Raw genomic sequence first — 13,520 nt, 5'->3', positions numbered from 1 at the left:
GCTTTTTGGTGTTTTGTGTTAAAGGCTGACTCCACTGAACATTCTTTACCAGTGAAACACTGTGTATGCAAGATTGTGTTTTCTGAGGGGTCAGCCCTGTGTAAAGTTTTTCCCTGAGGATTTCTGTCAAGCTGGCCTGTGCCCAGAGAAAAGTGGGGGGGATGTCCAGAATTCCCCTTTGTCAGAGAGCAGCTGGAGGTGATTTCTGTTACCCAGGTGTGCTTTCCTGGGCCGCCAGTGGGAAGGGTGCCCTCTCTAGGGAGTGGTCTTTTAGAAGCGCCTGTATGGAAGAGGGTTGAGAGTTTATCATCAGCGCGGGGCGGGGGGGGGGGCAGTTTTTTTCGCCTCTTTGGTTAGACTGAGCAACTGCCCACAGTTACTAAGAGCTGACCAGAGGGGGTGTGTGTGTGTACTGATGTCTCCAGACCCTGCATGTAGGCGTCCTGAAACACGTCTCCAGCCACGCATCACAGCTACTCACCCAGCAGCCCCAGGACTCGTTGACTTTTCTCCCTTCTTGCCAGGTACCTGCAGATGGTGTCCATTGTCAGTGCTGTCCAGCGCACACCAGGCTGATCCATGGTCACTTTCCGGGATGGCAGCAAGGTGACTTCAGCTGAGGATGACCCTGACTGAAAGGCTGCGCGAGAAGATATCTCAGGCCTTCTACAACCATGGGCTGCTCTGCGCATCCTACCCCATCCCTATCATCCTCTTCACGGGGCTCTGCATCTTAGCCTGCTGGTACGTTTCTGAGTCACGCTGGATGTGGCGGGCCACTGTGTTGGGACAGTAGGTTTCCTAATGCTGATTGCTCTGTAGCCCTCGGACTGTGTATACTTTTTACACATTGGAACTGGAGGCTCATTGGAGCTTCTGGGTGGAGAGTTTGAGTCCTGAGGCTCCTAGACTGAAAACAGTCCAGGCTGGCCCTGACTTAGGGATTCACCAGATTTGTTCACATCACTGGTAGTCTATTTCAAAATAATGTTTAGACACTTCTAAGGTACTGAAAGATAATTGAAAGGCATGATCTTTAATATTCCTTCTCAACAGTGACAGTTTCATTTTGGTACCTGGTTAAAAGCAGGGGCATTCGAGTGTTGTAAAACAAAGTCCGTGTGAACAATTGCTTGGACACCCTCGTGCAGGCTCATCCAGAGACTTGGTTCTCTGCTCTCTCGTCATTTTCTCATGTTCACGAGGAGCCTCCTTCTGACCTCTTGCTGATTCTCAGGGGCTGCCGTGCTCCCCGATGACTGTCGTGCCTGCTGTAGCCGCCTTTAGTTCACGTCTGTCTTTCTGTTACAGGGCCTCACAGAAGCCGAAGGCTACGGCTGATGATGACATGTAAAAGGACAGGCTTGGTGTAAGGGGATATCTGTTGGCCTTTTTTTGGCTCTAAAACACTGACAGCCATGAAAAGAGCCCACTGTGTTATCCTTGCCTCTGGAAAGGTTTCCACATTCTTTGTACATCTGACGTTTGTTAGATGTATTCAGTGCCGTGCTGGAAGGAGGGTGGTTCAGGACTGAGCTCGCTGTCGAGTTGGTAATAATCCCAAGTTCTTCTCTAATTAGGACTAAGAAAGATGAGTATCTTTCATTGAGAATTTCCTGCTGGGTGCTTCAGGCATGTAATTAATCTCATCAATCCTCATAATAACCTTGGGAAGCAGTCCAGTTATATTTCCATTTAACCAAAAGAGGATGGAGGATTGGAGCCTTGTGTGGTCTACACAGTTAATAAGCAGGGACGCTGGGCTTTAAGTCTAGGCCTGGGGATTCTGGTGCCTGTCCCCGTGGCACTCTGTCACCCTGCCTGTCCTTGCTCTGGCTCCGTGTATTTGTAGTGATGCTTAAATTTTGTTAAATTGTGTCGTAAAAGATAAGATACGGCTCCATCCTGTGGGAGATAAATTAGTAGAACCCAGATCTTGTGTTTGTTTTTTACCCTCTAAGTTAATTATCTTTTAAAAAATTTCTCAGGATCATACTTTTTAAAAGTCATCTCTGTCCTTCAGAATCATACTTTCCCAGGCCCGGCATACATGGTTTTCAAACTAGCAACAGAATCACCTGGAGGCATGCACAACACAGATTGCCGAGCCTTGCCCCAGAGTTTCTCATTCATCAGGTCTGGGCTGGGTCCAAGAATTTGTGTGTCTGACAAGTTCCCAGGCCTGGGACCACGTGCTGAGAACCACTAGACTGTCTTTCTTGAAAATCTCTCTGCCGCTCTATCACATCTGCACTAAAAGTGTGTTCTCTTATATTCTGATTTCTGAAGCAGCAGTTCATGGGGACGCTCACGGTTATTATGCCTGGTATGGCCTTCTGTTGAGGGTGGTGGGACTGAGCTTCCCCTGCACTAAATTCTCAGGTCCTCAGTGGCCTCTGCACGTGGGAAGGTGGTAAGAAGTACTTACATGCTGTGTGGTCAGTTTGACTTGAAGAGGGGTAGTTGTGATTCCCCTTCCACAAAGATAACTCTGGCTACAGAAAAGGAAAGGGTGTTTCCTGTTTGCCATTCACCTTTGGGGATTGGGTGTCACCAGCTGAGACCAGGCAGCGTCCTGGACTGGGAATATAGGATACAGGTAGCAGCTGCTTGCATGCAGTCGGGCCTTACCTGTGAGTGAGTAATTTGCTATTACACAGGTGTTTCAGGACAGTCAGTCCTTGGATTTATGACGTGAGGGCCTCTGGTATGAAAACCTTAGGAGATGGCTGTGGATCTCAAGTTTGGAGGACCTCTTCTTGACTCAGGGTGAATTAGAATGGGCTGGAAGGTTGAGGAAGAGGTAGATGTGATGATAGCAATATTTAACAACCAGCACAGCCCAGATGCAGCTAAGCCTCCCTTATATCCCACAGGTGCTCCTGGCTGAACATCGGTTCTGGGAAGGGGGTGGGCAAGGCTCGGGGTAGGACTGGGTTGATGGGAAGGCAAGGAAGACTGATCTTCATTGACTCCTGGCTTCGTAGGTCCTTTGGTGCTTTTCCTTTCACACGTGCTGTTCCGTTTGGTGCCTGACATCTGTCCTAGTTTTTTTCAAGATGATGAAACTAGCATGGAGAGCTGATAAGTGGTGTTACAACTGGAAGGTCCTTGTGGAAAGCCCTGTACTTTCTCCACTTCACCAAGGTGATAAGAACTTTTTGAAGAATACTCTTGGCTGCTGATAGCTATCATCGCAAGGAGTTTGCTTCCTGAACAGGAAGCCTAAAAGAGATGGTCTCGGCTGCCGTGGGCCAGGAGCAGGGTCTGTAGTCAGGCTCTGCCTAGACAAGAGCAGAGAGGCTTTTTGAGGCAGTAGCCCTGTGTAGCAGAAGTTGAGGAGAGAGCACAAAGTTGGGTTTTATAGCACTTCAGTAAAGATGGCCATAATCTATGCCAGGCACCGTGCCAGGCCCGTGACGCGCACATCTCTCCTCAGAAGCGCAGTTTGGGCCCGAGACACACAGTTGCAGTACCATTGGATGCTGTGCTCAGCAGGTGTGACCTGGCCTTGGTCAAAGGCAGACAATGTCAGGGAGGCTTCTCGGGGGGAGTCCCTCTGAGCCAAACCCTGCAGGAAGAATGAGTGGCATCTTCCTGCCTCCTTTGCTGATTATGGTCATGACCGTCAGTCAGCTCAGTCAGCAGCCGGGCAGGGAGGGCGGTGCCCCGGGGAGCCCCTCTGAGAACCTGCTCCCTCCTCTGGTCCCGCCTTCCAAAGGCGCTGCAGTTTCCTCATGTCTTTGCAGTCACGAGGTGTTTCTTTGAAGAGGAAAACCAGCCTTAGGTACTACTACCCTGTTCTTAGTGCTGTGTACTTACTTTCCCAAACCAGCGTCTTTGTCGTGTCATCTCAAAGGAGTCTTCTAACAACTTTTCTTAAAATCTGATTGGCTTGGGGTGCCTGGATGGCGCAGTCGTTGGGCGTCTGCCTTCGGCTCAGGGCGTGATCCCACGCTGGGGTTGAGCCCCACATCAGGCTCCTCCCCTGGGAGCCTGCTTCTTCCTCTCCCACTCCCCCTGCTTGTGTTCCCTCTCTCGCTGGCTGTCTTGGTCAAATCAATAAAAAAATATGATTGGCTTAGGAAAAATTTTCCAAGGCTAGATGAAGTCTGTCAGCCTCCTAAAATGACAGTTTGTTTCAAAGAATCCACAGATTCTGGGCCTTTTTGTCCAAGAGACCAGATATTGTGGCCCTAGGGCACAACCCTCCCTGTCCTCTTGTAACCTGGGAAGCTTCTTTGTCCAGAGCAGGGTCCCCCCTTCTGTTCAGAGTCTCAGGTTGCCTGCAGAAAACAAAGTGTGGGGCATAGACAGCTTTTAGTAGTTGTGTTAGATACCTATGTTCTATTCAGTAGCTTATCTTTTATTGTCCCTGGAATGAGGCACTTGTGCAGCTTGAACTCAAGGGACTCCTGCGCTTGAGAGCCCTGTTCAGATCTAGCGGCCACCTGAGCTGTAGCCCCGTTCGTCAGCGCCGGATCACCCTGGGAGCCGCGAGTGCTCTTTCCTCTGCGAAAATCTGATGAAACCTGCAGCACCCGTAGGTGCTGTGGCAAGAGGTGTCTTCATATTTCCTACAGGTTAGGCCACCCGAGGTGTGGCCCCTCAGCGGCCCAGCAAGGCGGAGGGTGCTATTGCTTCCAGGCAGGGATGTGGTGGGTGCACCGTGGGATGAAGAAAGAGCATTTGGGTGCCAGGCTGCCCACCGGCCTTCCTGGGTGCAGGTCAGAGGTTAACATGAGGGTCATTGGTCCCTTGTTGATTCTGCAGCCTAATGCTCAAGGCTAGAGAGGGTGATTTTAACGTGGAGAGCAAGTCAAATCACGATGAGGCCATTCTGAAACCTCATGGAGGACGGTCATCATGCAGCCTGTGTGGGTGTTCCCGAGCAGGCGGCCCCTGTCTTCTTCCTTTTCCTCTGGAGGGACGCAGTACCTTGGGGCTGAGGTGCATGTCTCAGTTTTGGTGGCCTCTGCTTGTCAGCCTCTCTCCCGGTCTGCCTGTGTTTTGTGTTTCCCCAGATCACTGTGGCCTCTTGGCAGGGTGTGCATGGAGGGGCTTGTGTTAAAGGCTCCTTTTTTCTACGCCTGTATGGCCATTCTAGACACATTTATATTCTCTTCATGGACAGAAAAGAAATCGAAGTGAAGTTCTGTCTGTGACTGTGTTCTGGAGAGCCAGGCTGGATAGCTGAGAACAAGTCCCGAAGCGCCACTGAGCTCTGCCCTGAGGCCTACACCTGAGAGCCCAAGGGACCAGCTCCTGCGGCTGCTCCAGGTCGCTGGCCTGTTCAGCATGCCAAGGCCAAGGCCTCCACCCAGCAAAAGTTACTCCTGGCTCACAAACAAGCTCCGGAAAAGCTCTGAAGTGCCTGTGGGAGATCAAAGACTCCTTCACCACCCGAAATTTCCTCACACAAGAGAGAGCAGGAGATCTCAGAAGTACCGCCTTCTCATCTTTCACTGCCCCACCCCAATCATGTACTGTTGTTCTCCGCTGAGAAGGGAGGAAAAAAAACATCTCTCACCCTGTTGTCTCCAGACAGGCACCTCAGGCAACATCTGTGAGCGTCATTTCTGTGGTTGCTGTTTCCTTCTGTCTTCAGCATCTCCTGAACCCCAATCCCAGAGGACTGGGAGTGAGAAGGGGATGAGACTGGAGCCAGTAGCAGCCCCGTAATTGTGGGACCAGAGCAGTAGGACGGTGCAGGGCCGCTTGGTCAAGAAGCAGGGGAAAGGGCCGTTAAAGGTCCTAAATGTGCTTGCATGGGAGTGGGTGAAAGGTCCCCACCCAAAGGCCCCCCCAGATGTGCTGTGGTGCTGCCAGTCTGGGCTAGGGGATGGCCGTCGCCTCACCCTGCCCTAGGACACAATAGGGTGTGCACATCTGACCCCGACCCCTCCTCTTGTTTTTTAAGATTTTATTTATTTATTTATTTGACAGAGACAGCCAGTGAGAGAGGGAACACAAGCAGGGGAGTGGGAGAGGAAGAAGCAGGCTCATAGCGGAGGAGCCTGATGTGGGGCTCGATCCCATAATGCCAGGATCACGCCCTGAGCTGAAGGCAGACGCCTAACCGCTGTGCTACCCAGGCGCCCCTGACTCCTCTTGTTTTTACATTCAGGCCCCTGCCAGGGGGCAGCAGCAAAGGGGATACGTGGCTAAGGGAGGGCAAGGCCAGGTCTTGGGATGCGAGGGGGTGGAGGAGCTGGTGGTCAAGAACGTGTCCCAGGGAGGAGGGACCACGGTGAACCTACACTCCATACCCTCAGCACACGCTCCATTGTGATGGACTTCACTTCAAAACATAAGTTTAAAGATAAATTTATTAAGAATTTCCATACCGTTGTTGCAGAGCATTGAACCCCAAGCGCTCAGACCTTCTGTGCTTAGGGTCCTATGCGGCAGTATGGGTTATACATCCATGAAGTCAGCCTTGCGTGGGCCATCTGGAAGATAACTCGTCCTGAACATTTCCTGACTGTCTTCCATGTGACTAGCATTGGGGATGCAGAAATTAAAATGGCATGTCCCCTCCCTCTGTTTCTTGGATCATCATGCAGATGACTGGAGGTCTCTGGGATCAGTGATTGCAGGCTGCCATAGGGTATAGAGGAGAGGCACCTGCCTGCTTGGGGACAGAGGAGTAGAGAGGCAGTGTGGCCTTGAAGGCTAGGCAGGCATTTGGATGAAATGAGCCCTGGCAGCAAGGTGGGAGAGTGAGCCAGGAAGGAAGCAGTAGCATCCAGCACATCACCCCCACAGGCAGCTGGTCATATCACTGGGGAGTGCTGAGAAACGGTATAGGACGGCCACCTCCGAGCTCCCACCTGGATGTGGGGGGTTGGACAGTCTGTGCCAGGGGTCCGCAAACCTTTCCCTAAAGGGCCAGAGAGTAAGGCCCATATGGTCTCTGTCACATGTTTTTTCTTTGATTTTTTTTTTTAATTCTATGTATTTAAGACAGAGAGTGAGTGAGCACGAACGAGCAGGGAGAAGCAGACGCCCTGCTGAGCAGGGAACCCTACGACGTGGGGCCCAGTCCCAGGACCCCGAGGTCATGACCTGAGGTGAAGGCAGATGATTAACCGACCGAGCCACCCAGGCGCCCCTTGTTTGTGTAAAATAACATTTTAAATGTGTAAAAACCATTCTTAGCTCATGGGCCACACAAAAATGGGCCATAGCTGTAATTCGTGATCCCCTGATCTGTACAACAGCGTCCGCAGCTGCCGGCTGAGGGCTGCCTCCAGCTAGCGTCAGTTCCCAGCACTTAGGCAGAGAGCCTCCGACAGCAGCAGAACAGTCTCAGGGAAAGAATGCAAGTGCTAGCAGTTGGAAATTGTAAATGGAGCCAGGGTGCCCAGAAACAAGAACGGAGGGGGTCAGGGGAGGGCAGCCTGTGGGGATGTGTCGGGTGGTCACATGCGGGGAGCAGGCTGTACGGGTGTGGCAACAGAAAGTTATGGGGTTGGGTGGTGGGGGAGGTTTGGGATTTCAGGTCCATACCTGATTAAGAGAGATGATTTCAGGGGTAGAGGCAGAGTCTAGCTAGGCTAGTGCATAGGCAAGAGTTGATGGTTGCTTAGTCTAAGTGGGAGGCCTGGAGGTGATGAGGTGTGGCCGTGTCTGGATATATTTTGAAGGTGGAGCCCTCAGGATTATCTGAAGACTAGATGTGAAGTATGAGAAAAAGAGGAGTCAGGATCAAAGTGCTTGGCCTGAGTGGCTGGATGGGCGGAGTTGAGACAGGAAAGGCAGGGGAGGCTTTAGAGACCTGGTTCGTTTCCTTTGCCCCTGTAAGATCAGGGTAAGCCAAGATACAATCTGGTCTTAGAAATGAGTTTTGCGGAAGTAATGGGGGTGGTGGTAGAAATCCCCAGATCGTTTCTTTAAATGTCTCTAGTCTGTTTTCTAACCTTGGAAAAGTGAGTGTTTTTACTTCTGAAAATTGCCTGACAACTTTTCTTCCAAGCTTTTCTTTTGGGTAGAATTTGGTAGCGGTGGATGGTGATTATTCCCTTGCATCTTGCAGTTTGGTAGAGTCTTTTTCTTGGTGTTTTTCTTTGCCTACGTTAAAAGGAATATATGGTCATCTAAATTTTTTTTAGCAAAACAAATGCAATACGAGGTATTCGAGTGTGATGTTAAGAGCACGGACCCTGGTGCCATGCTGCCTGTCTTGACATACTGGTTTTGTTGCTTTCTAGTGGGGACATAGCTTCTGCATGTCTCCTTGGGTTGTGGTGAGGCTTAAATGAGCAAATAGGTGGAAGGCACTGGGATTGGTGCCTAGCGCATAGGTATTCAGTGGAAGAAACCATCACTAGTGACAGGTCCACTGTCACTGATAGGAACCATGTTGGGGTGAGTATGGGGCACTTTGGTAGCTCACAGGAGGAGCTACCAAAGGGAACCCAGACTTTGGGGAAAGGGAAAAGTCTTCCTGGGGCAAGTGGTACCACAGTTGAGGCCTCAAAGAGGAGTTATCTAGGAGAAGAACAGGCAGGTGTGTTCCAGCAGGGACGGAGCCTCAGAAGCAGGAGAGCAATTGTGTGGCTCCAGGGCAAGGGTGGAGAATGAATGGGAGCCTATGGACTTTTCCCAAGAGACTTTATCCTAAGAAAGGTGGAGGCTCTGGAGTATACTGCCCTTCTTTCTCTTCCGGCTGCCGTGTTGAGACTCCTGGAATTCACAGATGTTTTGATAATTCACAGTTTGAGAAGCAGGCTGCCCCTAGTTCTGTCGGTGTGTTTGGAGCAGCGGTGCTGTGGGCAGTGGGTGTAGATGCGGAGTGTACTGCCTGCTTTCATCCTGTAGTCGGGCTCAAGCTCCTGCGGGCTTCGCTCTAGGCCCCCGGACTCCTCTCCACACGCAGAGCCTAGGGCTCAGCCCGGGTGCTGTGTGGAGCTTTCCAGAGCAGAACCTTAGCCAAGTCTGGAGACTGCCCTTCACACCTACCTCCAAACAGTTGTGCAAGGGAATGTCACTGTGATTGACAGCTGATTTCTCCTCAGAAACCATGGAGGCCAGAAGGCAGTGGGATAACATTGAAAGTTGTGAGTAAAAGAAATTCAACCAAGAATGGTGTATTCTACCATACAATTATTTGGTAATGAAGGAGAAATTGAGATATATCCAGATAAACATAAGCTGAGGGGCTTTGTTACCACGAGCCTGCCCTACAGGAAACACTAAAGAAAGTCCTTCAGGCTGAGATGAAGGGATACTAGATGGTAATCTGACACCGTAATTAAAAATAACACTAGTAAAGGTAACCAGACTTGCAGCTTTTGGCTTGGTTTGTAACATCTTTCTTTGTCTTTTGGGCTTTAAAAGGCAAATGCATTGAACAATATTTTTTAAATGTATGGTGATGAGCATACAGTGTATAAATTGTAATCTGTGGTGATCACAATATAAAAGGGGAGAGACAGAGATCTATCGAAACTATAGATCTATAGGTTTTTAGATCCTATTGAAACTAAGCTCCTCAGGCTGGATGATTTCAGTTTTCTTATTTTCAAGGTTGCTGACCCCTTCTCCTGCCTGCTCACATCTGTAGAACCCCTCTATAGCAACAGTATTCAATCTAGGTTGTTGTAAATTGTTAATAATAATTGTAATCCCCACGGTAACCAAACAATAACTTGAAAAATACAGAAAAAAGAAGAAGAAGGGAGTCAAAGTGGCACACTACCAAAAATCAGCCAAAAAAAAAGAGGCAGCAATTGAAAGAATTGAGGAACAAAAGTCATAAGACATGCAAAAACAAATAAGTGACACAAATAAATCCTTCCTTATTAGTAATCACATAAGATGTGAGTGGATTAAACTCTTCTATTAAAAAAGACATTGGCAGATTAGATTAAAAAATAATCCATCTGTATTGCTGTCTATGAGACACTTCAGATACCTACTATACACCAGATATAAGAACACAAAGAGGCTGAAAATAAGAGGATGGGAAAAAAATCCATGCCAAATAGTAACAGAAAGAGACCTAGAGTGGCTGTATGATTATCAGATACCACTGAAAAGGTTATGAGACCAAGAAGGACATTGCATATTGATCAATGCCTTAATACAGCAAGAATGCACAACAGTTATAAACACACCTAATAACAACAGAGCCCCAAAATGTATGAATTGAAAATGGACAGAATTGAAATGTGAAATCGAGAAATCCACAGTTATAGTTGGCATTTGAATGCTGCACTTTCAGTACTGGATACAAGAGCCAGACAAGATGATAAGGAAATGGAGGACTTGAGCAACGGTGTCTGCCAGCCAGACCTAACAGACGTGTAGAGAACACCCAGCAACGGCAGGATTGATGTTCTTCTCAAGTGCCCATGGAACATTCTCCAGGATAGACCATATGTTAGGCACATTAAACAAGTCTTAATAAATGAAAGAAGACTGAAATCACATAGAGTGTCTTTTCCAATCACGCTGGAATGAAACTAAAAATACTAGAAGGAAAACTGGAAAATCCACAAATAAGTGGAAGTTAAACAATACATCCTAAAACAACCAGTGAGTCGAGTCAAATAATCAGAAGGGAAATCAGGAAATACCTTGAGAGAACAGAAACATGATACCCCAAGTCTGGTGGGGTGCTGTGAAAGTAGTACTAGGAGGAAAACATGCGGCTATGAAGAGGACTCAGTACTCATAACTAAAATATAAAAAGAGCTATAAATCAATGAGAAGAGAGTCAAAGAGTTGAAGGACTTCACAAGAGGATTTGTCCAAATGGCCAACAAGTGTGCAAAAGAATTTTCAACATTGTTGCACATTGAAAACACAGAGAGACCCTACTGCCTCCTCCTCGACATGGGTACAGTTAATTGGCCTGACGGCATCTAGAGGTGGCAAGGCTCTGGAGCAGTTGGAACTCCTGTCACGCTACTGGTGGGAACATACATTTGTACGACTACTTTGGAAAATTGGTGTTGTCTGTGAAGCTGAACATGTGCGCCCTCACACCCAGAAGTTGTCTTCTGGGAGCATACCCAACAGAAGTGAGTGCTTATGGCCACCAAAAGCCATATATAAGAATGACTGTACTAGCTCTGTTCTTAATAACTGAAACTGGAAACCAGCCACAGGTTCCTTGACAGTGGATTGGAAACACGCACTGAGGTATAATTCAGTGGGATGGCACATACCTGCGGGAAAGGGTGATTGGCTGCACGCAGCACTATGGATGAATCTAGCAGATAAAATTTAAGTGCAAGCAACCAGTCACCAGAGAGTACACACATGGAATGGGTGATTTCATTTATAAGCCATTAAAAAGGCAAAACTAATTTATGGTGCCAGAAGTTCCTTTTATTTTTTGATTTATTTAAGTAGGCTCCACGCCCAGTGTGGAGCCCAGTGCAGGGCTCGAACTCATGACCCTGAGATCAAGACCTGAGCTGGGACTAAGAGTCAGACGCTTGACTGACTGAGTCACCCAGGTGTCCCCCTGATAGTAGTTTGGGGGATGCTCTTCACTGAGCAAGGGCACAGGCTGCCTTCTGATGTTCTGGAAATGTTCTATAGCTTGATGTAGGTAGTGATTACACAGGTGAATGTGTATGTAAAAATTCATTGAACTACATAGTTACGATTTGTGCATCATATTCTATAAAAGCTAATTCTCAATTAAAAACAGAAGTTTTGTTGAAAAGATGTGAAACAAAGTGCACATCAGTTTGCCAGCTTTTTGATATAAGGCCAAGGTTTTCCCATGTGAATGGTGGGTCTGAGTGTAAACCACACCCTCAGTGTGGTGTTCTATACGATTTTCTCGTGATCTCTTTACATTGGAGCAGTTGTCCAGCAATACGCATCAGGATCCTTCGGGGTTTTTATAGATTTCCCCGCCAGTTTCTTTTCTTTTAAAGATTTTATTTATTTATTTGACACAGTGAGAGAGGGAACACAAGCAGGGGGAGTGAGAGAGGAAGAGGCAGGCTCCCAGCGGAGGATCCTAATGTGGGGCTCGATCCCAGGACCCCGGGATCACACCCTGAGCTGAAGGCAGACGCCTAAAGACTGAGCCACCCAGGCGCCCCCCGCCCCGCCAGTTTCTTACTATAGTCTTACTTACATCTAATTTGACAAGTTTTTTTTAAATTTTTTTTAGCATCTTTATTACATCTCTAAAAATATTCAACCCGTCTGTTTTATGAATTGGACTTCCTTGTAAGCTTTCTGTGACTAAAAATGAGCTTAAAAAATTCTGATCTAGGGGGCTTCTGTGTATCTTTCTAGTCCGGAAGTTTTATGATTCTGGTATTTTACACACGTACAGCCCCAGCAGGGAGAACGCAGAGTACCTGTGGTGGCTCCCACGTCACTCATCCCGGCACACACTATGCTCCTGCCATGTTCTAACCCTTCTCTCCTTCTTGTTCGTCTCAGCTGCCCGCTGCTGAAACTGCCCCTGCCAGGGACAGGACCGGTGGAGTTCACCACGCCCGTGAAGGACTACTCGCCCCCGCCTGCGGCCCCTGACCACAAACCAGGGGAGCCCAGTGAGCGGCCAGAGTGGGTAGGTGCTCAGCGTGTGGCTGGAGAGAGCCCCTAGGGTTGTGTGGAGATCGGCCAAGGCAGGGGTTCTGGGAGTGAGAGTGGGGGTGGCCAGCTTCTGATTGGTGGATACGTGCGCTTGACCGGCTTTGCTGAGACACCGCAAATACTTGGTCACACAGTTAACAAATAACCTTTTCTGAAAGGAAACCCCAAATGACACAAAAATGTGACTGTCCTACAACGGGCTGGGACCTGTGGTTGTTGTCGCTATGGCCAGATGGGTCTGGCTTCCTAGCTAGGCTGCCCACACACCACGTGCGGGGCCGAGCAGTGCTCTGGCAGACAAGCCATCTCCTCCTTGCCCCAGGTGGTCATGAGAACCATGACTGACCGTGGAGCATCCCTAGAGAATGTTCTGTCATCGGAGTCTTGACATCATCAGTGTATGCAGTGCGCACCTCATTTTTTCAGATTGGTTAGGTCCGTTTTCTCCTTACAGCGCAGTTAGGTAGAAAGAGTTGAGTTTTTGTGTTTGGGTTTTTTTTTTTTTTTTAAAGATTTTATTTATTTATTCGACAGAGATAGAGACAGCCAGCGAGAGAGGGAACACAAGCAGGGGGAGTGGGAGAGGAAGAAGCAGGCTCACAGCAGAAGAGCCTGATGTGGGACTTGATCCCATAATGCCGGGATCACGCCCTGAGCCGAAGGCAGACGCTTAACCGCTGTGCCACCCAGGTGCCCCTGGGGTTTTTTTTAATACCTTCTACAGTTAAGGAAGCGGGGCCCAGAGTGACGAAGGGCCTCTGTTATTTAGTTTATGTGGGGTCAGCACTGCATCCAAACCCCAGGACTTCTGACCCCTGCTGCTTCTGGACCATACTGTCCTTGGTTGACTGTCTCTGAGCTGAGCACTAATGTCCACGAGGAAGTAACAGCCGCTCCAGTAGAGGGTCTCAGGCTGGGGAACTCACTCACTGTGACACTGGACT

At 48.8% G+C, this 13,520-nt stretch overlaps 1 protein-coding gene across 1 annotated transcript in view; it reads left to right on the top strand.

The window, feature by feature from the left end:
• The first annotated feature begins 524 nt into the window (after positions 1-524).
• SCAP (SREBF chaperone) overlaps positions 525-13,520 on the top strand; it is a 34,133-nt gene continuing 21,137 nt past the window's right edge. The window contains exons 1-2 of the mRNA XM_034657205.1: positions 525-744; positions 12,421-12,550. Coding sequence (XP_034513096.1) covers positions 623-744; positions 12,421-12,550 — 252 coding nt within the window. The 5' untranslated portion in view covers positions 525-622. The remainder of the gene's footprint in view (positions 745-12,420; positions 12,551-13,520) is intronic.

The sequence above is a fragment of the Ailuropoda melanoleuca genome, chromosome 4 (genome assembly GCF_002007445.2).
Source record: "Ailuropoda melanoleuca isolate Jingjing chromosome 4, ASM200744v2, whole genome shotgun sequence".
Lineage (NCBI taxonomy): Eukaryota > Metazoa > Chordata > Mammalia > Carnivora > Ursidae > Ailuropoda > Ailuropoda melanoleuca.
The sequence above is the reverse complement of the archived record's forward strand: the minus strand, read 5'-3'. Positions and strand labels throughout refer to the sequence as shown.